Source organism: Pomacea canaliculata, linkage group LG3 (assembly GCF_003073045.1).
Source record: "Pomacea canaliculata isolate SZHN2017 linkage group LG3, ASM307304v1, whole genome shotgun sequence".
Lineage (NCBI taxonomy): Eukaryota > Metazoa > Mollusca > Gastropoda > Architaenioglossa > Ampullariidae > Pomacea > Pomacea canaliculata.
The window spans coordinates 34784050-34810994 of NC_037592.1; the positions used below are offsets into that span (position 1 = coordinate 34784050).

Below are 26945 nucleotides of genomic sequence, written 5' to 3' on the forward strand. Positions count from 1 at the left end.
TTTTCGTATTATTTTATTGACAGCAATGGTCATTATAATTTTGATGTTTAAGAAAAGGCTGATTATGTGGAATGCAGCTTTTGTGTGCTGCATGAACAGAAGTAGAAGTACAACAATATCACAGACTATAGTGAGAGTTTAATTGATGTATGATCATGGACAATATGGAAGATGATACAACTGTGATACACAATAAGATAATCATGCAGCAGGCTAAAAGAGCCTGAAAGATTCATTGACAATCTCACAATTACATGAAAAAGTAATTCCCTGACATCAAAGAGAATGAACGATCAAAAGGAACACCAAAGTGATTACTTATTAGAGCTAGGTACTCATTAATACTCTTTAATGACACAAATATCAGCTATTTATATTTTGTCTATATACTTGGGTCTGGTCCCTTGTAATGTCTCTTTTGATGATGGTGTCTATACAGGATAATCCCATTGCCTCACTCACGAAGCTGGAATTTTACCCAGAGACCATCTTTGGTAGTGATGCGACCATAGTGAAAATTGCTGGGAGGATACTGCAACAAGAAATAAACTATTCACTGAAAACACAGAAAATTTGGAAGAGTTATAAGAAAAAAAACCCATAAAATTTGAAAGGAAGCAATTATCTTTTACTTTAAAAAAAAATGCATGTAACAGAGGATTGACAAGTCTCCCAGGCCTCACTACAACTCAACATACAACAATGGCATGGGTATAGCTCTTTAATCCTGTGCCGTTCGATGGTTCTGGCGAGGGTGAAACATAAATATTCCTCAATATTACGTTACTCCGTGGAATAAGGCTCCCACCTCTCTCTCTCTCTGACCCCATGTCCTCTCCCAACCCAACCAAACTCGTATCCCTCTTACTAGAAAGTAACCCAGGCCCAGGTCCCTTACCCCTGTTGCCCATCCAACTCTCTCTCTCTGGGTAGGCCATAGGAACATCAGATGCCTTTTGCTATTGTGACACCCCATTCTATATATATATGTGGAAGCATCTGTGTGTGTCTCTCAGAACCATCCGACCTCATGGTACGGTACCATGGATATGTATAATACAAGTTCATGATGCTACTATACACATGAATTCAGTGAAAGCATGCATGAGAATTACATGTTTGTCCAGTGAGTTAATCACCATACTTTTCTCGAATTTAAATTAATATTATACGTACCTAAACGGCCATGATAAACATCTTCCCGATTGACTTAAACCAAGATGCAATGTTACATTGAAGAATATTAGAATTACTTGCTGTTTCATTGTCTGGAAATTTGCAGAATGACCTAGGAAAAAATGACGTTTCAATCACTCCCTTAGTGAACTTATTACTTACCACTGACTTCTCACACAGCACTGGAGTGACTCTTTGTAAGACAGCTGCCAGAGCCATGCGGAGCTCCAGCTGTGCCAGTCTCATGCCGATACAGTTGCGGGGGCCAATGCCAAAAGGCAAAAAGCTGCATGGATGCCGGGCTGCACGTGCCTCAGGTGTGTGTCTGCCAAATAATAATAATGTGGACACAAGATGTCATTAATCATACTTATATGATCTGAAATAAAAATGTCACAAAATGAAAGAAAATCAATAATCAAAACAAAACAAGGACAATAAAGTAAACAAAAACTGACAGAGAGAGTGAGAAGGAAACAAGTCCACATCAACAAAGGCGAAAAGGTGAGTAGGGAGACACTTCTGTCAGGTACAAACTTCTTTAATGCAACTTACCTTTCTGGATCATACTTGGAGGGGTTAGGCCAGATCTTGGGGTCAATATGGAAGGCATAATATGGAAATAAAACTTGCATTCCTTTAGGCACCTTGTAACCTCCTACTTCAGTATCCTCAATGCAGTGTCTGTCTGTGCTGATAAAACATGAGAATATTAGTTAAAACAATTTAAATACGATCATCGTTATTCTCTCATAGGCTGGCACAAATCGTATAGGATCTGTTTATGTTCACAGATCAAGCATACAGTTTTTATGCCTTCCTAGAAAATAAGTAAAATACTACTATACCATAGACAAAAAGATCTGTCACACAATAATGAAAACTTAAATGTCTATGCTGTCAAAAATTTGTGACAAGCAAGTAATCTGAAAGCAAATGCAGCTTAGAGCTCTCCCTTCCAAATTTTATTTCTCTGTTATTTTTTTCTTCCTTTTCATCTATTTAGCCAGTCTATATATGACAGATAGTAGAAGATTTTTTTTGCAGGGATTTTTTTTTTTTTAGTGCTTAAGTCTAAAGAAAATCTAAAAGAATGGCATCAAAAGAACAAAACATAGACTACTGCCTTTTAAATGAAGTCTCATTAATTGTCTGTTTTGCCTGACTTACACAAATCCTGGAGTAAACATTCTTAATGTTTCATTGATGCACATGTCGAGGTACACCAGCTCATTTACAGTAGAGTAATCAGCAGGTTTCTGAAATGAACATTGTAGGTGGTCAAATTATATTGTTTATGTAATAACTTTTAACACTGTATAGCACTTTATGAAGGAAATGTTTCAAAATTAAGTACACCAACATTTCAAATTCATAGCATATCATTACAAAACCATGCCAGAAGTATCTTGTTTTTGGTGTTCAAAGGCCTTTAAAAATATTTTATACTCAAGAAATGAGCATTTTCCTTAATGGAGAAGATCTCTGTCACCTTCCCAAGCTTTTCATCGACTTCCTGTTGTGCCTTGCGAAGACATGCTGGATTGGCTGCCAGGCAAAACAAGGTGTAGGCCATTGACGTAGAGACTGTATCATAACCAGCAATAAGGAAGAGTATGGCATTGCTGTGAATTTCATCTCGCACCAGACCTGTAATAAAATTCCTGAAGTAACATTATCATATCACAGCCATTTCACAAACAATCTTTGGCCGTAAATAAGGACAAGTATCATGAAGTTTTCTTCGCTAAATAAAAAGTTTTCTTAGTTGGTAACATCACTCAGCTTTCTTAATTCCTCAAATGTAAAGCCTGTAAAGTGAGGATTACCTTAGCTTCTGACGTTCTTTATTTGTAAGGCCTGCAATGTGAATATTACCTTTACGAGTCCACTGGGAAGAAGTGTGTAGCTGTGATCTGTGATCAATCTCAGCATCAACCTCTTGTTGTGTCTCTTGTTCTTTCTCTGCTTCTACAAGCAGCTGAAGAAAGTCACTGAATTTCTGGGGAAAAAGTTCAATCTCACATTGTTGTCAATGACACTATGAGCTAGGTGTGCAGAACACACCTGTCCCCCTACCCCATGACCACATCAGTTTAGCTCACCTCAGAATAGACACTTTCTGGCATGAGTCAAACAAAATACTTTGAAAGTAGAATACACAGGAAATAAATAACTAAAATATCCAAAAAGACTTTAAACCAACAAAAGATGTCTGGAAATATGTCTAATTAACTTTTAATTTAAAAGAAGTTCATAAAATGATTTCAATTACTTCAAACCTTCAAATCTCTCCACTTCACAGAGTACAGGGAAATGAAGATAAGACACTTTTAATCTTATGCACAGCAGTTTATAACCTTCTCCCCTCACCAGTCGACATACAAACCTTTTTCTCTTGGCGTCTTTCCTTTAGAGCGCCCTCCGTGACATTGTAGAAAAAGTCCGTAGACTCTTTTGGAGAGAAGGAGAAACCAATCTTGTGTAGCAGTGTTGTCAGAAATGGCATACTTACTGGAAAAAATTAGTCACAATTTTCTTACTATTACAGTTCAATGTGCTAAATGTATTCGATGTAAAAGACTCCTGTTTTAGTTTTTTTTGATAAAATATTTTCATTGGAATGCCTGAAATCTTAAGTTCATTTAAAATATTGCCATCATATAATATTATCACAACCATGTGAAAAACTCAGTTCACCTTTAGGAGTTAATTTAGGTGTCTTTATATACATGAATTCAGAATAATAATTTAAATGAATAAAAAAATTATAGACAGTTATATATTTGTACATTTTTAATTGTTTTCTAATAGTTATGACACCAAGTGCTGCCTACGAAATACTGGCATCAGCCATTGTCTCCAAACATTGCATTGAATGCATGGTAAAGCAAATGGATCTTTAGGGTTTTCACTGAATCCACCTGGATCCAAATGCTGCACCAAGCAATGACATCCATGGCAAAACATCCACAAAATCTGCAAGTAAATCAAGCACAGAGTAAATCTACCTACTTGTCTGTTTGTTTCATGTAGTGAGAGTATGACCTGTATGTAAATTTGTTTTGGTGTGTGTGTGCACTCTTGTGTGCAACAAAAGCTAAGACTACACATCAGAACAGATAGGAAAAAGTGCTGTACCTCTGTGAGGTTTTATTAAGTTGACTGTTCTTATCACATTTCACATTCAATCACATATACTCTGTAAGAAATGAATATGGCTTTAGGGCGAAATAACGTACTGGCCTTTTTTTTTAAAATGGTATAGGATGTTTGCAACAAACTAAGCTATTGCTGCTTTCCCCCTGCACACTATTTTTCTTTTTGTATCAGACTCACTCTTTCAGTTCAATCATGTTGCCAGTCTTGGACTTTTCTGTTGCATTGCTAACGAGGTTAGATACCACTCTTTCTATTGCAGGTACCATCTGAAAAGAGAACCAAATTCCAGCCATAATCAAATAATTTCAGCTTTTAGCAACATTTCGTTTTATCTTAAAATATGTTCAACAGGGGTGGATATTATTTATTGCACAATTAATGGTATTGACCATTATGGAAGTGTTGACAGCTTCATGAATTTTGTGGCCCAGGCTGCAGACAATCAGCTGATAATTTGACTGATTATTGTTGCTATCTGTTAATCTATATTTCAATAGTTAAATATACATCTTTAAACCAGTTGCATTCTATCTAGCTGGGTAGTGTTTAGTACGTCAGTGTGTGCCTTTGATAAAGTAGGTAGGAAGTAACTTTGAACGTTTTCCACCTTCACAACCTGGAAATACTAATTAATATGATAATAAGAGAACGTTTTATTGTACATATTGTTTATGAAAAAATAACATTCGGTATTTGTCGAACAGGTGACAACAAATACAAAGAGTGAAAGAAAACATTTACATTGAATGTTTGTGTCTCGAATACAGACCAAATTTACCAGGAGGCTATGTACCTTTTTGAGTTCCCTGAACTGAAGGTTGGTGAAAGTACTTCCGCGCACATGCTTCCACTGGTCATCTCTTACAGAAGCAATTGGCATTCCATGGCTTGAACTTGAAGGGTGTTTGGCACCTAAAAGAAAAAAAATAAACAAGGTGAACACATACCTGCCCCTTCAGTATCAATGCTTTGACTCCCTCCCTTATGTAATATGCCATCAGCAGACAATAGAGGCTTTCAAACGTGCCCTTTAAAACTCATTTGTTTAAGGAAATACCTGCCATGAGCTTTTAGGTCACAAGTTGAAGTCGGCTATTGCTCTTTACCATCTGTAGCTTTCCCTGTTTTCATTTGTTGTAAAAATTTGTACCATTCATACTGCTCATGTATTTGATTAATGCTCAGAGCCTCTATTTAATTTGTGGTGGAGTGATAAACAACATACATTCATTATTATATATTCTTATTACCAAAAATGCCATCAAGGAAAAAATAAAATTGCACTATGCTAAAAATATACTGTTATTAAACTGTATGTATCCATACTGTTCTGGTTGTGGCGGTGGTGGTGATTATCAGATAACGTAAATATGACTGTTTTCCAAGCAGAATCCTAGCATCATTTTTCCCAGTAATGTAGGCTAACCTCACCAACCAGATACTACTTCACTTCAAAACCAAGCAAAAATACCATCTACCAACTACAGCAGCAGACATCAAGTTTTGCAATATAAAGAAAATTAAGCAATCTCCTCAACAAAACTGAAGTAATAACTCTACCTTTCTGTTGGGAAACGACTGGAACTGTTTGATTGCAATATCTTTGATCAGATCAAGGTCGTTAATTACTAGAACTGGTGAGGGCATGAAAACACTGAAACAAGCATGTCAGATAGTTGAATGCTTCTCATGCACTCAGGTCAGATAACAAATCTGATGACTGACACTACAATGCAATCTAAGTAAGCTACAGTATGTAAATTATGTTTACTATCTGACACTAAAATACACTAACGTTTAAATATTTTGGGATTAATATATCATTAACTTTAACATTGTAACTATAACAATTTCATGTAAATAAAAATAAAGCAAACTGAAGTCGGATTGATTTGATTTTTACATGGCTAATTAAACAAAAGTTAGTCCATGCTGAAGTCTATACCTAGCCTGCTAATACCTACCACCTAATCCTCCTGTAAACTTAAATGCGAGATTCTGTACTCGGGGTGGTCAGGGTTAATCACCTCACAGAGGGGCGATACCACAGATGGGGGATACTGCTCTGCCAAACATGAACTGTCACCTTCCGGCAAGTCAGGCTCTGTGTAGACGGGGAACCCTGTCCCCCTTGCGGCAGTTGAAGTTTTAATTATTTGTACCTTGCAGAACCAATGTCTACCTGCTATTTGTTCTCAATGTTGGGTGCCACGTCAGTCACTTTGTAATGTTTTGCGCTGTGCGACCAGCAACAGAGGTGAGAGGTGCAGGGATGAGGGAACTAAACACTGCCAAGTCTACATCCATTCCAACAGGCTCTCCCGCTATAAATTATACTTCATGATTATTTGATTATCTTTTGAGATACGCTGCATGAGGGGCTGTGTCACATGATGTGGACATTTTACCTTGAAGGAGTCCAAGTCATCAAAGCGATTTTTAAGAGCTTAACAAGCACAGTACTACTGGATAATCAAAAGGGAGCTTTCTTTCACATGACAGCAGGAGTCAAAGGTGCCAGCCCCTATCACCTGTACTGCCCAGCATCTTTTTGGAGAACATCATGCTAGAAACCCTCCGTGACCATCTCATATTTATTTCCATTGGTGGAAGATCGAAATGCAGCCTACATTTTGCAGATGACATCTGTCCAATAGCTGGCACCAACAGAGAACTGCAAATCCTAACCAATAGACTGACAGACAGTTGAAACTTTTATGGAATGGAGACAAGCACCGACGAGAGCAAACATACAAATCTCCTAACAATTTTATTAATGCCTCAGTTTTATAAGCTATATCAAGCTACATAAAATGAATAAATATTAATACATACCCATATATTTTGCCATACTGTTTGTTCCAAAAAGGAAAGACGTGAACCATTCCCTGTGGAATAAAAAAATAAGCATGTAATAGTGCACAGATAGCTTGTGTTCAAAGTCAGTTATTCATATCTTTAGTATGCATGATACATTTATCTGAATAAGCACTAGTGTGTTATGCATCATGAACTTCAAACTGCTTAATAAAAACTACAACTGATAAATGATGCACACAAATATATTATCAATACAGTCCGTATTTTTTCATTTTTTTTGCTTTTTTATAATCAGTGTAACAAGTAATTTCCCTTTTCGCATTTGACCGCGTGCTAATAGCACAAGCGCTTTTTGCACATTGAGCCAAAGCTTGACACTTCTCTTTACAGTAGATCAGTGAATAAGGACATCAACTGCTTCTCTAAAATCAAACACCATCAACTATTTCCTCCCATGTTCAACACATTAACTAGTTAGGGCACCTTTGTCAGTTTAGTTAATATCCTGCTAATATTGCACACTGTGATGTGCAGGTCATCAAGCTCACATACCTTTCTTAATATGGTCAACATGTTTCCAATAATGGGAATAGGTGTCGGACCAGGAACACCCATCCGTTTAAAAGTCATCTGCTCTTGACAAGAACGCCTGAGCAAAAGCAATACATGAGTACGGAGCTCATTAAATGACACAAAATTACTTCTAAGATATAATTATATCGCTGTTGTTTGATCCTGCATGCATGCACTGTTTTATACACACACATGATCAACTAATAAGACATAATGATCATAATACATAAAAGATGATTAATTGATCCAGGGTGAAACTAATATACACATTTATTGACTTTTAGCACATCTGTTCAAGATGTTAAAGTGGTCAAGGGAATACATTATTTATTTAACTCTTACTATATTTATGTTTGCTAGATTATCTGAAACAATATAAAACAAGAGAAAGAAGACAAAATCAACCAGTTTTTGTGTTTAAACTCTTAAATCTTCTTAGCAATGATAACATTGTGTGATTCATTCACCTCCAACTGTTTCCAATTAACAGAATATAATTTTCAACAGAGCTCTCTGTGCATCTATCCCAAACAAATAAAGTGTATAGGTTTTTGATTCAGTCTACAGGTACTCACCAAAGCAGATTAATAAAAGTTTCTGACCTACTCAGCAGCAGTACTTACCAAAGCCAGATTGCTGTGAGTGTTCCAACACCAACAACCAGATAGCTGGTCAGTGACAGCCATATCCTGCTTCTGTATTCTCCATAGTGTGTGCTGCAGACTGTAGCAGGAGCTTGGTATCTACAGCTGGGAGAACAACAAGTACTTCTTGTATCAGTAATGGAAAGGAACAGGAGAACGATTCCATCATATCTATAATATGACAAAATGAACTTGAACAGCATAAAACATGCACATACAAGTCCTGTCTATTGTAAACACACCTCAGTAATGTTACAGTCGTGGGAGGGTATTTACTGCCTTTCAAGAAATTGGAAGGCAATTGAGAATTCCTCATTCTGTCATTCAAACTTTACAAGACCGCTACAATGCAACCAAGAGTTGCAGAGTGTGGACCCCCAGAATACCAGACAGCAGGACAGAGACCAGCTACTGAAGACACCTCGGAGACAGTTGCAAGCACTCGCCAACCTGTCAGTGACCAGGGCTTGTATTCATGGACGTCGGTTAAGCCTTAACCGATACCGGTCACGTGACTAGTCGTCGGTTAGCGCGACAACGGCGTATTCATGGGCCGAAATTTCGCTAACCGATGACCTATAACCGACGCTAACTTTAACGGTGGAGGTCCCCACCGTTAAATCGCGAAACCGACGATTAAAGGATGGCGGCGTTTGTTGTGCTCAGAGCTTGTTTTGAGGAAAAAGAGCGTTTTTCGCGATGGATTAATCCGATTTATAAATACAACAATGCTGTACTGTTGTGCAAATTTAAGATATAGCCGACATCACATTCTCAGCCTTACAGATGTTTTGAAAACCAACTCGTAAATTCGAACCGCGTTGGCGCACTACCTACAGTGCTGCAAGTGTACGTGCTTAGCATTGAGTTTTAATCCACAGCTTTCAAGATGTTTGCTGGCAATTGTTAAATGTGAGCCAGCCAACAACACCAAGGACCATAAGTGCTGTGACACGAACTCTATCTACTCAGTCTTATGACACAGTGGATTAGTTTTCCGGATCACGATGAGGCAGAGCTGCAGAGAGAGGAAATTCTATAAAATAGCACGATTCAAAGGCGTCTTTGGCTGTGTGGATGGAACTCACATTCCAATTACAAAAAAAAAAATCCATCAGAAAACGAACATAAATACATCAATAGGAAAAATGTACATTCAATTAATATGCAGGTGAGTGAAATTTCTTTTCCTTAAAATTTCTTTGACTTTAAGCTGTTGCCAGCACATTTATTATTTTTTGTTGTTGTTGTTGTTGTGCCAACAGGTAACAACTTTGTGGAAAATTCTTGTAGTCCTTATATTTTTAGCCACCACTTTGTCAGGATTTTCATATGATGTATTTCATATTCCAGTTATGAGCATTTTTACTTGGTTTCTGACACTTATCTGATCACCCACCATCATAGATGAGAACTGAGTAAATAAAAATTATGAAATATACAGTTACATACAAACTGTGAAATGTCAATTAAAACTTTTAAAATACCACATAAAATGTCAATGTAAATTTATTGGGTAAACATCCACATTGAGACTCTGAGGTAGTGACAAAGCTGTACAGTAGCATAGCAGCACTTGTTTTTTACAAACAAAATTGTAAACATATCAAAACATAAAATAAGCAGCTAGATTTTAGTGTGGAGATTTGTAACAGAATTTTTTTTGCTATTTTGCAGGCAATCTGTGATGTGACATGATACTTATTGATTTGTTGCAAAGTTGCCTGGCATTCTGCATGATGCCAGGGTACTAAGGGAATCCGGGATCTTCGATACCATGGAGCAAGCAAATCGCCTGTCAGAGGATGCCTCCGTAGTGATTCCAGCTACAGGCTGAAAACTTGGCTGCTAACACTTAATCCTAACCCTATGACCAGGTCAGAAGAGCAATACACCTTTAGTCATACCTCCACACCTTTCCTGTGAAGCATGCCATTGGAGTGTGCAAGAGGAGATGGAGCTGCCGTACAAAGCTTTGGTCATCCTCTGCAAAAGCCTGTGATGTGATCACAGTATGTTTTATATTGCACAACAGTGCTCAGTGGCTCAACCTGCATTTGAACAGGCACGTACATAGCCGCAGGAAAAAAAGACAGAGTGATCAACATGTACAAGAGACAGAGAGTGATCAACATGCACTTTTAAGGTACTCACACAAATGCAGTATACGGACAAATTGAAACAAGAATAGTTTGCAGTAATTTTTATTTTGCAGGTGTACATGCATCTGCTGCGTGACTAATTTTTCAGTTTCATTATTTTTCAGCTTTATAAGTTCAGTCTTGTGTCTGTTTAGTGTGTTCAATATGCAGACCACAAAGTGGTTTCTCTAGTTCCTGTACTCTGCCTTTTCTTCAGCTTTCTCTGGAGTGGCATTTGTTTATTTAGGTCTTTCCAGCTTTGCTTTTGTCTTTTGCTTTGGTTCCACTGGTGTCTGATGTGTGGGATCTGTATTTCATCAATATCATTCAGTGGCCGCTCAGATATTGTCGGTGGTTGTGTGTTGGGTCTGCACCTCAACTGTTTGATATGCTTCTGAAGACTCTGCAAGAAGATAGTCACAATGACAAATGTAGTTCTGTAAACTCTGAAAATGTAAGAAAAGACAATGTTTGGGGAGCAAAAGATAGGCATGCAGATAAATGTAGTATCTGGTTACTTAAGAGTTACAATTAAAATAGGCATAATACTGTTCCATAAAATCTGTATTGATATTAGTAGTGATAAGATGAACTTAATGTAATATGTTCTGCACTCTTTCTTGCCAAATGGACTGTAGATTAAAAATAAAAATTATAAATTTGATGCCCTTACCCCAAAATTTTGCCAATGCCTGATGCGGCCTGTATCAACCATACCATCCTTGCTACGCAGCTGTGTCAAGGACTGCAATAAATGTGTACATGTATATCATGAGCAAGATCAACATTTTCTTGTTTGTAACATTTGAATGCCTTGTTGATTAAAGTGAATAAGGGGATTTTGTCACAAAATGTTTGTAATTATTGTTGTTTACTAGTTTATGCCTTCTATGAAATAATTGGGTAAATAGATACTTTCTTTTTTTATCTTTGACAAGCGGTCCTAAGTGATTTTCTTCCAACCACAGCACAGCTACAGAGTAGAAATGTTTACATGCACAGTGATGTGTACTTAAAGATGTGGTTATATTCAAAGTATCTACAAGAGAAACATGACGTGAAAGATAAAAATCACAAAAAATAATTTTAAACTATCACCTCCAATCCTTACTCTCACCAAAATTTCAAACCACTCCCCCAGGCTCAAAAGGAATTTTGTAAAAAACTATTTCCCATCTTCCCCCATAACCCCAGTTTGTACAAGCTGTACAGTTGTCACAAAAATTGCAGTCTAGGACTACAGTCAGCATAATATTCATTCTGGAGGTGCATGTATGAAACAGCAAGCAAAGGAAACAGCTCAGAGTAAGTTTAACTAATATTGATAGCACATAGTCCTAGGATCCATTTATTTCATTAAAAAAAACCCACCTGATTCACTACATGCAGCAGTCTGGCTTCCCTTAAATATGCCCACCACCTAATTGAACCAGAAAAAATACTGTAAATGCATCTAAAATTTCACTGCATGATGCAAACATTAGTATATCAAGCCTTGTTTTTTTTAATAATTTAAACTTATGAATATGCATAAGGAGATAAATTCATAAGGTTACTTGATCAGTAATTTATTGAATTGGAGATACCATCATCTTTAACATGTGTCACTTCTGTGTTGACAAGAAAGTTTATGACATTTGTGATTTGGCAGCATTGGTGAAGACACTTGATGCACAATCATTTGGAAAAAGGATTTGCAAAAGAAAAAACAGCCCATTATAAAGATAAAAGATGCTTTACTCTTTAGCCTTCTCAGTCACCAGCTAGTTCATTCTATATTGTACTTTGTTTGCTACTCTGTGTCTACATTTGCAAGTTTACTCACCTTTCACCCCATGATTAGCTTTGTCTTTCCCAACAATGGCATCGAGGATGTACGTCGTCATAGGGTTTTGTGGCAGCCCCTCACTTTCTCGTTTTGTTCGTTGCTGATGCTCGCGCTCGATGTCCCCGTTTCAAAGTGAAAACTTTACCCCGCACTTCATCGCTGGTACGTGTTGCGGCTGCCAGCGACGACACAAATCTGAACATAGGTTCTACATACTTATTTTTCTATTTTTAGAGTGTTCTCCAGCATCACCACCTTGTTGTGAGAACAATTTGCCTTCCGTATTTTTGTAGCTTGGTTTGACGCCATATTGGTTTCTACGTACTCGCCCTGTTAACGCATGCGCAGTGACGGGGATACCCTGAGTGCCTAAAATAGACCGTCGGTTTGGTAACCCAGCATGCTTTCTTGCCCATGAATATGCCGCTAGTTCTAACGTCGGTTAGGATTTAACCGTTGGTTCCCTAACCAACGGTCGTTAACTTTAACGTCGATGATTTAACCGACGTCCATGAATACAAGCCCAGATGGTTCTGAACCGGCACAGAGATAACTTATCTCGGTCAAGTCAACCTGCTGTGTGGCCTGTCGTGACACCTGCACACCGGGCTGCTCATCTTACATGTGAACTACGCCATCTGACATAGACAAGGCAACAGTGAGCCGCAGTCCTCTTCACTGATGCAGGGCTTCTGCTAAGGCTAAATTCTTTGGGGTCCCAGGGACCCCTTCTTCAGATTTTTAAGGGGTCCCTGTTCTTCGCCCATATTTGAAGGGGACCCCATTAACGAAAATTGAAGGGGTCCTCCGAACTTTTAATGCGTACTGTACGCAATGTTTTGCGTAAGCAGAAGCCCTGTGATGAATATCGCTTCAACTATGGTCGAGTCCTCGTCTGGAGACGACAGTGGTGGAAAGTGATCGCTATGGTGGTGGATTCACCATGGTGTGGGTGGGATGATGACGCTCTACACTCTACAGAACTCCCCCTGCTTGGTGGAAGGCAGCCTAAAAGGCATAGCATACAGTGATAACATTTTAGATCCTCTGGTACTGCCACCACTGTAGGCCATTGGACCAGGCGCCGGTTTACAGGACGACAACACCAACCGCACAGGACCAGGGTCGTCAGTAACTTTCTGCAGCAGCACCAAGTCAACAAATGGACTGGCCGGCCTGTTGCCCAGATGTGAATACCATTGATCATCAGTGGGATGTCCTTGGCCAGTGACTTAGAGCCAACCACTCTATGTAGTTGATCTCAATCAGCTGGACCAGTTTCTTTAGCAAGAGTGGCAGGAATTCCTCAAAGGATTCTGAGAACATTGGTTCAGTCAACGAGACAGTGACACCTTGCCTGCATTCAGGATAATGGTGGACATGCTATCTTTTTCTCTGACATCACTTTTCTGAATTTTGAAAACAGAGGTTATGTCAGTCCAAGCTAAAATTCTTTATGTTTAAATCATTTGTTTTGATGTAATTGACTGACAATGTTTGATTTAATGAATAACGAAATTGTGTAATTCAGTGTTATTGTCTGTGCGTTTATTTTTTCAAGTTTAATAGCTTTCTAACATTGAAAAAAAAAAACCAAACAGTATCAGCAGCCCTGCCATGAAAAGCTCGCTACTAAACTACTGGGAAAACACAAATTCACTTAAGGCTGTAAAGGTCAGTCACATGCAGCAACCCTTGGCATACAATTTTAAGTACACATGCAGGGCTTCTGCTAAGGCGAAATTCTTTGGGGTCCTAAGGACCCCTTCTTCAGATTTCTAAGGGTAACTTTAAGGCAGGGGTGGGCAATTAATTTTCCCAAGGGGCCGGATGAGAAACTGGAATGGTTCTAGAGGGCCGGACTAATATAGTTAACTCAGTGTTACCCAATACTGTATATATATAGTATATTTACTGGTGGGCGGCCAGCGGGCGGGCCGGTCAGAGACAGGAGGCGGGCCGGATCCGGCCCGCGGGCCGGCGTTTGCCCAGGTCTGCTCTAAGGGGTCCCTTTATAATGTGAAAAAAAAATTAACAAATCAACATACTTTGTTCAACTGCCTTTCAGGCACACAAAGTACTAGTCAGAAACGGCGAGATTTCTGTGCCATGAAGTATGTGCAAGCATCTGTGATGAGCTTATGCTCACTATACTTGGGGGGCTCCTTTTCTTTCCGTTTCTGAGACGATGATTTTAACCATGCTGTCAACATCTTGGAAATAAGTTAATGGAACTCTTCCCGGTAAGGGAATAAAACTCAGTGCAAGGGAAGTAACTGTTACCTTGTAGCAGACGACAATAGATTGGGCAACGATGTCGGACACGACAGTTACCCAATTTTGTATCTGTTCTTCGCCCAAATTTGAAGGTGTCCTCCGAACTTTTAATGCGTACTGTACGCAATTTTTTGCGTAAGCAGAAGCCCTGACATGTGCCAATAAATAATGATGTTAGAGGCCCACACACTGTAAGACCGTACCATTAGCTAGATACTATTAGTTATCTTCGGTTGAGATATACATGTAGATGTTTATATATAGACGTTTAGTGTCCAGCTGGCATCATTGTGTACCCAGCCCCAGGTTCTTGCCTAAATAACTCGGAATCAACACTTTTATAACCCTTCTAGTACGCAATGTATATATCGAGCACTTCATGTATTTACCTATTTACTCGTCTGCCAGAATTTTCAAAAAAAAAATTTTTTTTAGTAATTGTTAGGAACAGGTGGTTAGGAATAGGTAAGCAGGGATTATCACCCTTACCCGTGTGTGAGCGAGGTTGCTGCGTCGTGGTCTGACGTCATGATTTGACGTCATAATCTGACGCAGTTTTGGATTTTATTTTACGTTGTGGGGAGAAAAGAAAAAGGAAGGGAGCAGACGACAGTTGACCTCACGCTCTAGCTAAGTGAACGGGGAGTGAGGATTCCCAACTAAACCGCCGAGACGGATGGTCTTGCTGTGCGTGTGGTTACAGAGAACGAGAATATGTGAAGTAAGTTGTTTGCCTAGGAACTTCTGAGGGACCCACTAAGGTGAACGAAGTGTGCAAGTGAAGTCCCTAACGACGGCAAGGCCTAGAGTTTAGAGTGTGTACGTGCCAGCTACGGAGATCCTGGTGGAATGTGTATCTTAGTGTGTTTAGAAAGTGAGTAAGTGAACCTGTACGCTCGTCGAGGATTGAGTGGGAGCGTTCCTGACGCAGAGATTATGTCTGACTGTCTTCGTGCGTCTCAGTGACACTGGTGGACAGTAACAGTAAGTGTTTTTAAACTTTTTTCTACAAATTATCAGGGAGGCCATTCGTATTCTGGACCGAGTTCCAGAGCGGCGCTCCGTTTCTTGGTGCAAGACTGGTTGAGCTAGAAATGTACTGTGGGATGATATTGATGAGTGACGGGGTGATGAATATCATGTCTATTTGAGTTAGTTTTGAGAAAAGTTTGGGTAACTTCATTTTAGGTGTTTTTACATCTTAAAAAGTGAGTTTATATTTATCACACACACACTTACCTGTTAGGTCTGTGCACAGGTGATCTCTCTATCGGTCGTCCAACAAGATCAGGTTGCAGTAATTTGCGTTAAAAAAAAGTCTTTCTGATGGCGTGGAAAGCTGTTTGAACTGCGAGCCTCGGTCATATGTATATATAGGACTTGCATGAGACCTTCACCTTTACAAGCCTTATTAGGTGTGACACAAATCGTCGACAGGGAGATTGGGGCGGGTATAGGTACGATGGTAACCTAAAGTACCGTTAGGACGGAGTGAGGTCGACCGTTACCCAAAGGCCAGATATCGCAAGACTTTAGGTAAGCAGGTACTTGATCGGTCACACTACAATACAAATCTCTCATTAAAAGGATATGATAACAAGTTTGTAATTTATAGAAAAACACATTTTAAGTTCGCGTGAATTAAGAACTTGAATTATCGCAATAATTCTTTGTTTTTCGGCCTCATTATCGACAGCTGTGTCGTGACTTTCTCTTTCTGTTTTATATTCCATGTACTCTGGCTTGGCGGCCCTGTGCAGGTGCACAGTTTGCACATACCTAAGGTCGCCTCTGGCCGCATACACCTCCATTCGAAGAATCCTGAGCTTCCAGGGTGGCCAACTGTCCACTTCTTCTTATTCCTTTTCTCACAGGGGAGCATAGGGAACTGGCCACTAGGTGACCTTTTATTTTGGGGTTTTCTATGTCCAGCAGAGGTAGGGGGAAGGAGGACACACACAGAGGGAAACCTTTCAGTAGTAGAGACTCATCTTGCGAGGACACGCACAAAATAGCGCCCCCCCCCCCCCCCACTATCAGAGTTTTTCGTTGGAGTGGGATTCTTCGGCCATGTCGCATCTCCATCTACCTTCTGGAGAATGTGCTCATGCCTTTGGTGTAACACCTATCCATCTATGGTTAGAATTAGCAATGGTTATTTTGACAAAGGCAAAATACGTTATGGAGTTCTCTCACCTTCACTGTGTACCTGCAAGTTTAGGAACATAAGATCTTGAAGCAGCCAAAACTGTTTTTCAGGTGCGCGACGTCTGATCCGATAAGTCGGGTGGCAGAAGGTAAAGCTGTCTGTTGACAAAACTTTAGGGGTAGCTTACAGGTCTATCAGGTCCTCTGTAGAAAAACGCTCCACAAGTTCGCATGAACCGATAACTTGAACTATCGCAGCAAATGTTTCATGTATTAAAAGAATTTGCTGGATATATATATATACAGGCCCGTTTTTAAGGGGATGGAAGGAGTTGAGAAATGAAGGAAATGTAATGATGGGAATAATGGTGACCACAGACTTGTACGATCTATAGACTGATAAGTTTGCGCGATGGTAACTCTCTGTACTTAAAGGAGTGGGGGAAAAAACCAAATGGATGTACGGTCATACTTAAAGAACATTCTTAAAGGTGTGTATATATGCGCTTAACATACTCGGATATATCCATTTCGTGCTACTTTGGTTAAGGGGATGTCAGTTTCGCTCTTTTTCTTTTGCGGGTGGTGAGGAGGGAGAGGGGTTACAAATGATATCGTCTTTGTTTTTGTCACCTTTAGACAAACCATATATTTCAGCCAAGCTTATTCAGTTCAGTAACTGGCGTTAGAGTAGCAAAATAGTAAAACACTTGTTCCAAGAATGTACTGCTGATGGTTCAGCATCTTTCTCTCTTCCTCTCACAGGCCACACTTTAAGATGACCTGGACGTCAGTGACGTGGAAAAACATTACCACACGATATAGACTTTCTTTTTTCTATGATATCACTTTTCATAATTTTGAAAACATGGGCTGTGTCAGTCCAAGCTTGAATTTTTGTTGTTTAGAAATAATCTTTTTCGATAAAAATAACTGACAGTGTTTCATTTTATGACTAAAGAATTGCTTTGATTCAATGTCATTGTCTGTGTGTTTATCGGCACAAAACAATGATTGATTATACAACTTGCTGTTCCCGTTCCATTGTTTTGAGCAGCATATAAGCTTTTTGCAAACTTTGCCTACTAATGAGGTCCATATACAATTCATCAACAAGTTTTTAAAAAAAGTCTTTAAAACGTTTAAGCTTTTCGTATTATTTTATTGACAGCAACTGTCATTGTAATTTTGATGTTTAAGAAAAGGTTGATCATGAAGAATTCAGCTTTTGTGTGCTGCATGAACAGAAGTAGAAGTACAACAATATCACAGACTATAGTGAAAGTTTAATTGATGTATGATCATGGACAATATGGAAGATGATACAATTGTGATACACAATAAGATAATCATGCAGCAGGCTAAAAAAGCCTGAAAGATTCATTGACAATCTCACAATTACATGAAAAAGTAATTCCCTGACATCAAAGAGAATGAACAATCAAAAGGAACACCAACATGATTACTTACTAGAGCTAGGTACTCATTAATACTCTTTAATGACACAAATATCAGCTATTTATATTTTGTCTATATACTTGGGTGTGGTCCCTTGTAATGTCTCTTTTGATGATGGTGTTTATACAGGATAATCCCATTGCCTCATTCACGAAGCTGGAATTTTACCCAGAGACCATCACTGGAAGTGATGCGACCAAATTGAAAATTGCTGGGAGGATACTGCAACAAAAAATAAAATATTGACTGAAAACACAGAAAGTTTGGAAGAGTTATAAGAAAAAAAAACATAAATTTTGAAAGAAAGCAATTATCCTTTATTTTTAAAAAATGCATGTATTCAGTGAAAGCATGCACGAGCATTACGTGTTTGTCCAGTGAGTTAATCACCATACTTTTCTCGAATTTAAATTAATATCTAAACGGTCGTGATAAACATCTTCCCGATTGACTTAAACCCAGATGTAATGTTACGTTGAAGAATATTAGAATTACTTGCTGTTTCATTGTCTGGAAATTTGCAGAATGACCTAGGAAAAAATGACTTTTCAATCACTCCCTTAGTGAACTTATTACTTACCACTGACTTCTCACACAGCACTGGAGTGACTCTTTGTAAGACAGCTGCCAGAGCCATGCGGAGCTCCAGCTGTGCCAGTCTCATGCCAATACAGTTGCGGGGGCCAATGCCAAAAGGCAAGAAGCTGCATGGATGCCGGGCTGCACGTGCCTCAGGTGTGTGTCTGCCAAATAATGTGGGCAAAAGATGTCATCAATCATACTTATATGATCTGAAATAAAAATCTGACAAAAAACGAAAGAAAAACAATAATCAAAAGAAAACAAAAACAATAAAGTAAACAACTACAACAAAACTGAGCCAGAGAGCGAGAAGGAACCAAGTCCACTTTCCACAAGAAATGGTGAGTGGGGAGACAGATCTGACAGGTACAAACTCCTTTAATGCAAATGTTTCTTTTTTTGATGCAACTGACCTTTCTGGGTCATACTTGGAGGGGTTAGGCCAGATCTTGGGATCATTATGGATGGCATAAAAGGGAAATACAACTTGCATTCCTTTAGGCACCTTGTAACCTCCTACTTCAGTATCCTCAATGCATTCTCTGTCTGAGCTGATAAAACATGAGAATATTAGTAAAAACAATTTAAACACGATCATCGTTATTCTCTCATAGGCTGGCACAAATCGTATAGGGATCTTGTTTATGTCCACCAAGATCAAGCATACAGTTTTTATGCCTTCCCTAGAAAATAAAGTAAAAATACTACACACCTCAGACAAAAAAGATTTGGTCACACAATAATGAAAACTTAAATGTCTATGCTGTTAAAAATTTGTGACAATCAAGTAATCTGAAAGCAAATGCATCTTAGAGGTCTCCCTTCCAAATCTTATTTATCTTCCTTTCTCATCTATTTAGCCTGTCTATATATGACAGATAGTAGAAGAGAAGGGTGCAGGGATTTTTTTTAGTGCCTAAGTCATAAGAAAATCTAAAGGAATGTCATCAAAAGAACAAAACATAGACTACTGCCTTTTAAATGAAGTCTCGTTAATTGTCTGTTTTGGCTTACTTACGCAAATCCTGGAGTAAACATTCTTAATGCTTCATTCATGCACATGTCGAGGTACACCAGCTCATTTACAGTAGAGTAATCAGCAGGTTTCTGAAATGAACATTGTAAGTGGTCAAATTATATTGTTTATGTAATAATTTTTAACACTGTATAGCACTTTATGAAGGAAATGTTTCAAAATTAAGTACACCAACATTTCAAATTCATAGCACATCATTACAAAATCATGCCGGAATTATCTTGTTTTTGGTGTTCAAAGGATTTAAAAATATTTTATACTTTCTAACACACAAATCTCTGACTATCTTTAAAAAAACTAATTGAGAATTGAGCATTTTCCTTAATGGACAAGATCTCTGTCACCTTCCCAAGCTTTTCATCGACTTCCTGTTGTGCCTTGTGAAGACATGCTGGATTGGCTGCCAGGCTAAACAAGGTGTAGGACATTGCCGTAGAGACTGTATCATAACCAGCAGCAAGAAAGAGTAGGGCATTGCTGTGGATTTCATCTCGCACCAGACCTGTCATAAAATTCCTGAAGTAACATTATCATATCACACCCATTTCACAACCAATCTTTGGCCGTAAATAAGGACAATTATTATGAAGTTTTCTTCTCTGAATAAAAAGTTCTTATAGTCGTAACATCACTCAACGTTCTTAATTCGTCAGTTGTAAAGCCTGTAAAGTGAGGATTACCTTAGCTTCTGATGTTCTTTATTTGTAAGGCCTGCAATGTGAGTATTACCTTTACGAGTCCACTGGGAAGACGTGTGTAGCTGTGATCTGTGGTCAATCTCAGCATCAACGTCTTGTTGTGTCTCTTGTTCTTTCTCTGCTTCTACAAGCAGCTGAAGAAAGTCACTGAATTTCTGGGGAAAAAGTTCAATCTCACATTGTTGTCAATGACACTATGAGCTAGGACACACAGAACACACCTGCCCCCCTACCCCATGATACCTTGACATCAGTTTAGCTCATCTCAGAATAGACACTTTATGGCATGAGTCAAACAAAATACTTTGAAAGTAGAATACACAGGAAATATATAACCATCACCCATACAAAAACAAACTCTGATGACAATAAAATATCACTAAAACATCCAAAAAGACATTAAACCAACAAAAGATGTCTGGAAATATGTCTAATCCTCAACTTTTTGTAAAGAGTTCATAAAAAATGATTTCAATTACCTCAAACCTTCAATTCTCTCCACTTCAGGGAAATAAAGATACAGACACTTTTAATCTTTTGCACAGCAGTTTATAACCTTCTCCCCTCACCAGTTGACATACAAACCTTTTTCTCTTGGCGTCTTTCCTTCAGAGCGCCCTCCGTGACATTGTAGAAAAAGTCTGTAGACTCTTTTGGAGAGAATGTTAGCCCAATCTTGTGTAGCAGTCTTGTCAGAAATGGCATACTTACTGGAAAAAATCAGTCACAATTTTCTTAGTATTACAGTTCAATGCACTGATAGTATTCTTTGTAAAAGACTCCTGTTTTAGTTTTTCTTGATAAAATATTTTCATTTGAATGCCTGAAATCTTAAGTTCATTTAAAATATTGCCATCATATAATATTATCGCAACCATGTGAAAAACTCAGTTCACCTGTAGGAGTTAATTTAGGTGTTTTTATCTACATGATTCAAAATAATAATTTAAATGATAATAAAATATAGACATTATATATTTGTACATTTTTATTGTTTCTAATAGTTATGACACAAAGTGCTGCCAACCATATACTGGCATCAGCCATTGTCTCCCAAATAGAGCATTGAATGCATGGTAAACAAATGGATCTTTAGGGTTCTTCACTGAATCCACCTGGAGTCCAAACGCTGCACCAGCAATGACATCCATGGCGTAACATCCACAAAATCTGCAAGTAAATCAAGCACAGAGTAAATCTACCTACTTGTCTGTTTGTTTCATGTAGTGAGGGTAAGACCTGTATGTAAATTTGTTTTGGTGTGTGAGTGTGCGCTCATGTGTGCAACAAAAGCTAAGACTACACATCAGAACAGAGAAGAAAAAGTGCTGTACCTCTTTGAGGTTTTATTAAGTTGATTGTTCTTATCACATTCAATCACTTATATTCTGTAACAAATGAATATGGCTTTAGAGCAAAATAACTGGCCCTTTCTTTAAAAATGGTATAGGATGTTTGCAACAAACTAAGCAAATGTCTGCTTTCCCCCTGCACACAATTTTTTTTTGTTTTTGTATCAGACTCACTCTTTCAGTTCAATCATGTTGCCAGTCTTGGCCTTTTCTGTTACATTGCTAACGAGGTTAGATACCACTCTTTCTATTGCAGGTACCATCTGAAAAGAGAACCAAATTACAGCCATGATTAAATAATTTCAGCTTTTAGCAACAGTTCGTTTTATCTTAAAATATGTGTGCGACAGCGGTGAATATTATTTATTGCACAATGAATGTTATTGACCATTATGGAAGTGTTGACAGCTTCATGAATTTTGTGGCCCAGGCTACAGACAATCAGCTGATTATTTGACTGATTATTGTTACTATCTGATAATCTGGATTTCAATAGTTAAATATAAATCTTTAAACCAGTTGCATTCTATCTAGTTGGGTAGTGTTTAGTACTTCAGTGTGTGCCTTTGATAAAGATGGTAGGAAGTAACTTTGCACGTTTTCAACTTTCTCGACCTTGAAAATACTGATTAATATGATAATAAGAGTATGTTTTATTTTCTACATATGGTTTTTGAAAAAATAACATTCTGTATTTGTCGAACAGGTGACAACAAATACAAAGAGTGAAAGAAAACATTTACATTGAATGTTTGTGTCTGAAATACAGACCAAATTTACCAGGAGGCTATATACCTTTTTGAGTTTGCCTGAACTGAAGGTTGGAGAAAGTATTCCGCGCACATGCTTCCACTGGTCATCTCTTACAGAAAGCAAATTGGCATTCCATGGCTTGAACTTGAAGAGTGTTGGCACCTAAAAAAAGCATATGGTGAACACATACCTGCCCCTTCAGTATCAACGCTTTGGAACTCCCTCCCTTATGTAATATGCCATCAGCAGACAATAGAGGCTTTCAAACGTGCCCTTTGAACTCATGTGTTTAAGAAACACCTGGAGCTTTAGGTCACAAGTTTCATTCTGGCTATTGCTCTTTATCATCTGTAGCTTTCACTGTTTTCATTTGTTGTAAAATTTCTGCCATTCATATTGCTTGTGTATTTGATGAATGCTCAGAGCATCATATTTAATTTGGAGTAGAGTGCTAAAGAAACACACATTAATTATTATTATATTTTTGTTACCAAAATGCCATCAAAGGAAAGGATATAATTGCACTATGCTGAAATATACTGTTGCTACATTGTTGTTGGACATTTGCTAGTGACTACGCCAGTTTTTACCACCTTTGCTGGGATTAAAGATTAGTAGGTTGTGGTGGTGGTGGTGGTGGTTGTGGTGGTGATTATGATGATAGATACGTAAATATGACGGTTTTCCAAGCAGAATCCTAGCATCATTTTTCCCAGAAATGCTAGTCTAACCTCACCAACCAGATACTACTTCACCACCAAAACCAAGCAAAAATACCGTCTAACAACTACAGCAGCAATATAAATAAAATTAAGCAATGTCCTCAACAAAACTGAAATAATAACTCTACCTTTCTGTTGGGAAACGACTGGAACTGTTTGATTGCAATATCTTTGATCAGATCAAGGTCGTTAATTACTAGAGCTGGTGCGGGCATGAAGATACTGAAACAAGCATGTCACAGAGTTGAATTCTTCTCATGCGCTCAGGTCAGATAACAAACCTGATGACTGTTGACACTATAATGCAATCTCAGGTAAGCTATAGTATGTTAATTATGTTTACTACCAATATCTTCCTACCAACAGAGAACTGCAAATCCTAACCAATAGACTGACAGACAGTTGAAACTTGTATGAAATGGAGACCAACATTGACGAGAGCAAACAAACAAATCTCCTAACAATTTTATTAATACCTCAGTTTTATAAGCTATATTAAGCTACATAAAATAAATAAATATTAATACATACCCGTATATTTTGTCATACTGTTTGTTCCAATGTGGAAAGATGTGAATAATTCCCTGCAGAATAAAAAAATAAGCATGTAATAGTTCACAGATAGCCTGTGTTCAAAGTCAGTTATTCATATCTTTAGTATGCATGATACATTTATCTGAATAAGCACTAGTGTGTTATGCATCATGAACTTCAAACTGCTTAATAAAAACTACAAATGATAAATGATGAACACAAAGATATTATCAATACAGTCCGTATCTTTTCATTTTTTATGCTTTTTTATAATCAGTGTAACAAGTAATTTCACTTTTCACATTTAACAAGAGCTTTTTGCATATTGAAGCCAAAAGCTTGACACTTCTCTTTACAGTAGAACAGTGAATAAGGACATCAACTTCTTCTCTAAAATCAAACACCTTCAACCATTTCCTCCCATGTTCAACACATGAACTAGATAGGACACCTTTGTCAGTTTAGTTAATATCCTGCTGATATTACACACTGTGATGTGCAGGTCATCATGCTCACATACCTTTCTGAATATGGTCAACATGTTTCCAAAAACGGGAATAGGCGTCGGACCAGGAACACCCATCCGTTTAAAAGTCATCAGCTCTTGACAAGAGCGCCTGAGTAAAAGCAATACATAAGTGTGGAGCTTGTTAAATGATACAAAATTACTTCTAAGATATAATTATATCGCTGTTGTTTGATCCTGCATGCATACACACACTGTTTGATGCACTCAAATGCACAACTAATAAGACATAATGATCATAATACATAAAAGATGATTAATTGATCCAGGGTGAAACTAATATACACATTTATCGACTTTTAGCACATCTGTTCAAGATGTTAATGTGGTCAACGTAAAACATTAATTCACTCCCAACTGCTTCCAGTTAACATAATATAATTTTCAACAGAGGTCTCTGTGCATCTATCCAAAACAAAAAAGTGTATAGGTTTCTGATTCAGTCTACAGGTACTCACCAAAGCAGATTAATAAAAGTTTCTGGCCTACTCAGCAGCAGTACTTACCAAAGCCAGATTACTGTGAGTGTTCCAACACCAACAACCAGATAAGTGGTCAGTGACAGCCATCCTGCTTCTGTATTCTCCATAGTGTGTGCTCCAGACTGTAGCAGGAGCTTGGTATCTACAGCTGGGAGAACAACAAGTACTTCTTGGATCAGTAACGGAAAGGAACAGGAGAACGGTTCAATCATATCTATAATATGACAAAATGAACTTGAACAGTATAAAACATGCACATACAAGTCCTGTCTATTGTAAACACAACTTGGTAATGTTACAGTCGTGGGAGGGTATTTACTGCCTTTCAAGAAATTGGAAGGCAATTGAGAATTCCTCATTCTGTCGTTCAAACTTTACAAGACAGCTACAATGCAACCAAGAGTTGCAGAGTGAGGACCCCCAGAATACCAGACAGCAGGACAGAGACCAGCTACTGAAGACACCTCGGAGACAGTTGCAAGCAGCCGCCAACCTGTCAGTGACCAGATGGTTCTCAACCGGCACAGAGAGAACTTATCTCACCAAAGCAGATTAATAAATGTTTCTGGCCTACTCAGCAGCAGTACTTACCAAATCAGATTGCTGTGAGTGTTCCAACGTTTATTGGCTGGAAACAGTGATTGACTATACAGCTGACCATTCCATTGTTTTGAGCAGTACAGTAAGGATGCTTTGGAAATAGCAAAGTGACTTCTCTCCAAGAAATCGTTCCCGGTATATTCATTCAGACAAAAAGACACAACACATCAAGGGGAGGACACGTGTACACACTTTTTTTTTCAAGTTTAATAGTTTTCTGACATTGAAAACAACAGCATCAGCAGCCCCGCCATGAAAAGCTCACTACTAAACTTCGCATGGGAAACACAAATTGACTCAGGGCTGTAAAGGTCAGTCACATGCAGCAACCCTTGACATACAATTTACGTACACATGTGCCAATAAATAATGATGTTAGAGGCCCACACACTGTTGGGGCAAGACCGTACCTTTAGCTAGATACTATTAGTTATCTTCGGTTGAGATAGATGTATTATCATAATACATAATTATATATCATTATAGACGTGTAGTATCCACCTGGCATCATTGTGTACCCAGCCCCAGGTTCTTGCCTTTAAGTCGCAATCATCACTTTTTACAACCCTTCTAGTACGCCATGCTTATACAACATTTTATGTATTTACCTATTTACAATTCATCCATAATGTTCAACAATTTTGTTTAGTATACCAGAAAGTAATTTCTTCGTGAGGCCGTGCTTACTCCGTGTCACGGGATGTACACAACAATGCACTCTATGATTTACGCACAACTGTTTCTTTCTGTCTGCAATCTACTGGTTCACAGCAGCTACTTCTTAAAAAGTGAGTATATATTATGTACATACACTTACCTGGTAGGTCTGTGCACAGGGGGTCTCTCTATCGGTCGTCTAGCAAGTTCAGGTCGCAGTAATCTGCGTTAAAAATGTCTTTCTGATGGCGTGCAAGTCTGTTTGAACTGCGAGCCTCAGTCATATAGATAATTATATAGGACTTATATGAGACCTTCACCTTTACAAACCTTATTAGGTGTGACAGAAATCGTCGACAGGGACTGCTGTGTGAGACTGGGGCGGGTATAGGTACGATGGTAACCTAAAGTACCGTTAGGACGGAGTGAGGTCGACCGTTACCCAAAGGCCAGATATCGCAAGACTTTAGGTAAGCAGGTACTTGATCGGTCACACTACAATACAAATCTCTCATTAAAGGGTATGATAACAAGTTTGTCATTTATAGAAAAACACATTTTAAGTTCGCGTGAATTAAGAACTTGAATTATCGCAATAATTCTTTGTTTTTCGGCCTCATTATCGTCAGCTGTGTCGTGACTTTCTCTTTCTGTTTTATATTCCATGTACTCTGGCGTGGCGGCCTTGTGCAGGTGCACAGTTTGCACATACCTAAGGTTGCCTCTGTCCGCATACACCTCCATTCGAACATTCCTGAGCTTCCAGGGTGGCCAAC

The 26945-nt window shown here is 38.4% G+C and overlaps 2 protein-coding genes across 9 annotated transcripts; both read right to left on the reverse strand.

The window, feature by feature from the left end:
- Positions 1 to 26482, reverse strand: LOC112560211 (cytochrome P450 3A24-like). Of its 3 annotated transcripts, none has more exons than XM_025231872.1 (15): positions 26330 to 26480; positions 24937 to 25060; positions 24425 to 24521; positions 23902 to 23954; positions 23499 to 23592; positions 22691 to 22810; positions 22070 to 22158; positions 21571 to 21713; positions 3566 to 3690; positions 3055 to 3178; positions 2669 to 2826; positions 2347 to 2435; positions 1732 to 1869; positions 1339 to 1501; positions 1 to 532 (listed from the first exon to the last, which is right to left on the reverse strand). In XM_025231872.1, the coding sequence occupies exons 2-15, from the start codon at positions 25017 to 25019 to the stop codon at positions 455 to 457; spliced, it is 1554 nt and encodes a 517-aa protein (XP_025087657.1). In that variant the 5' UTR covers positions 25020 to 25060; positions 26330 to 26480; the 3' UTR covers positions 1 to 454. The 3 variants fall into 3 exon arrangements, with proteins under 3 accessions (XP_025087657.1, XP_025087659.1, XP_025087660.1); XM_025231874.1 differs by lacking the exon at positions 26330 to 26480 and adding an exon at positions 25504 to 26093; XM_025231875.1 differs by lacking the exons at positions 1 to 532; positions 1339 to 1501; positions 1732 to 1869; ... (2 more) ...; positions 3055 to 3178; positions 3566 to 3690 and adding exons at positions 17983 to 18449; positions 18808 to 18970; positions 19223 to 19360; ... (2 more) ...; positions 20575 to 20698; positions 21129 to 21253 and having other exon boundaries at positions 26330 to 26482.
- Positions 5840 to 16565, reverse strand: LOC112560212 (cytochrome P450 3A8-like). Of its 6 annotated transcripts, none has more exons than XR_003098495.1 (5): positions 15861 to 16565; positions 8355 to 8480; positions 7711 to 7807; positions 7174 to 7226; positions 5840 to 5992 (listed from the first exon to the last, which is right to left on the reverse strand). XR_003098495.1 is itself a non-coding variant. In XM_025231876.1 (5 exons), the coding sequence occupies exons 1-5, from the start codon at positions 9237 to 9239 to the stop codon at positions 5872 to 5874; spliced, it is 477 nt and encodes a 158-aa protein (XP_025087661.1). In that variant the 5' UTR covers positions 9240 to 9961; the 3' UTR covers positions 5840 to 5871. The 6 variants fall into 6 exon arrangements, 2 of the variants coding, with proteins under 2 accessions (XP_025087661.1, XP_025087662.1); XR_003098496.1 differs by lacking the exon at positions 15861 to 16565 and adding an exon at positions 8826 to 9011; XR_003098493.1 differs by lacking the exon at positions 15861 to 16565 and adding an exon at positions 8781 to 9011.
- Positions 26483 to 26945: the final 463 nt, after the last annotated feature.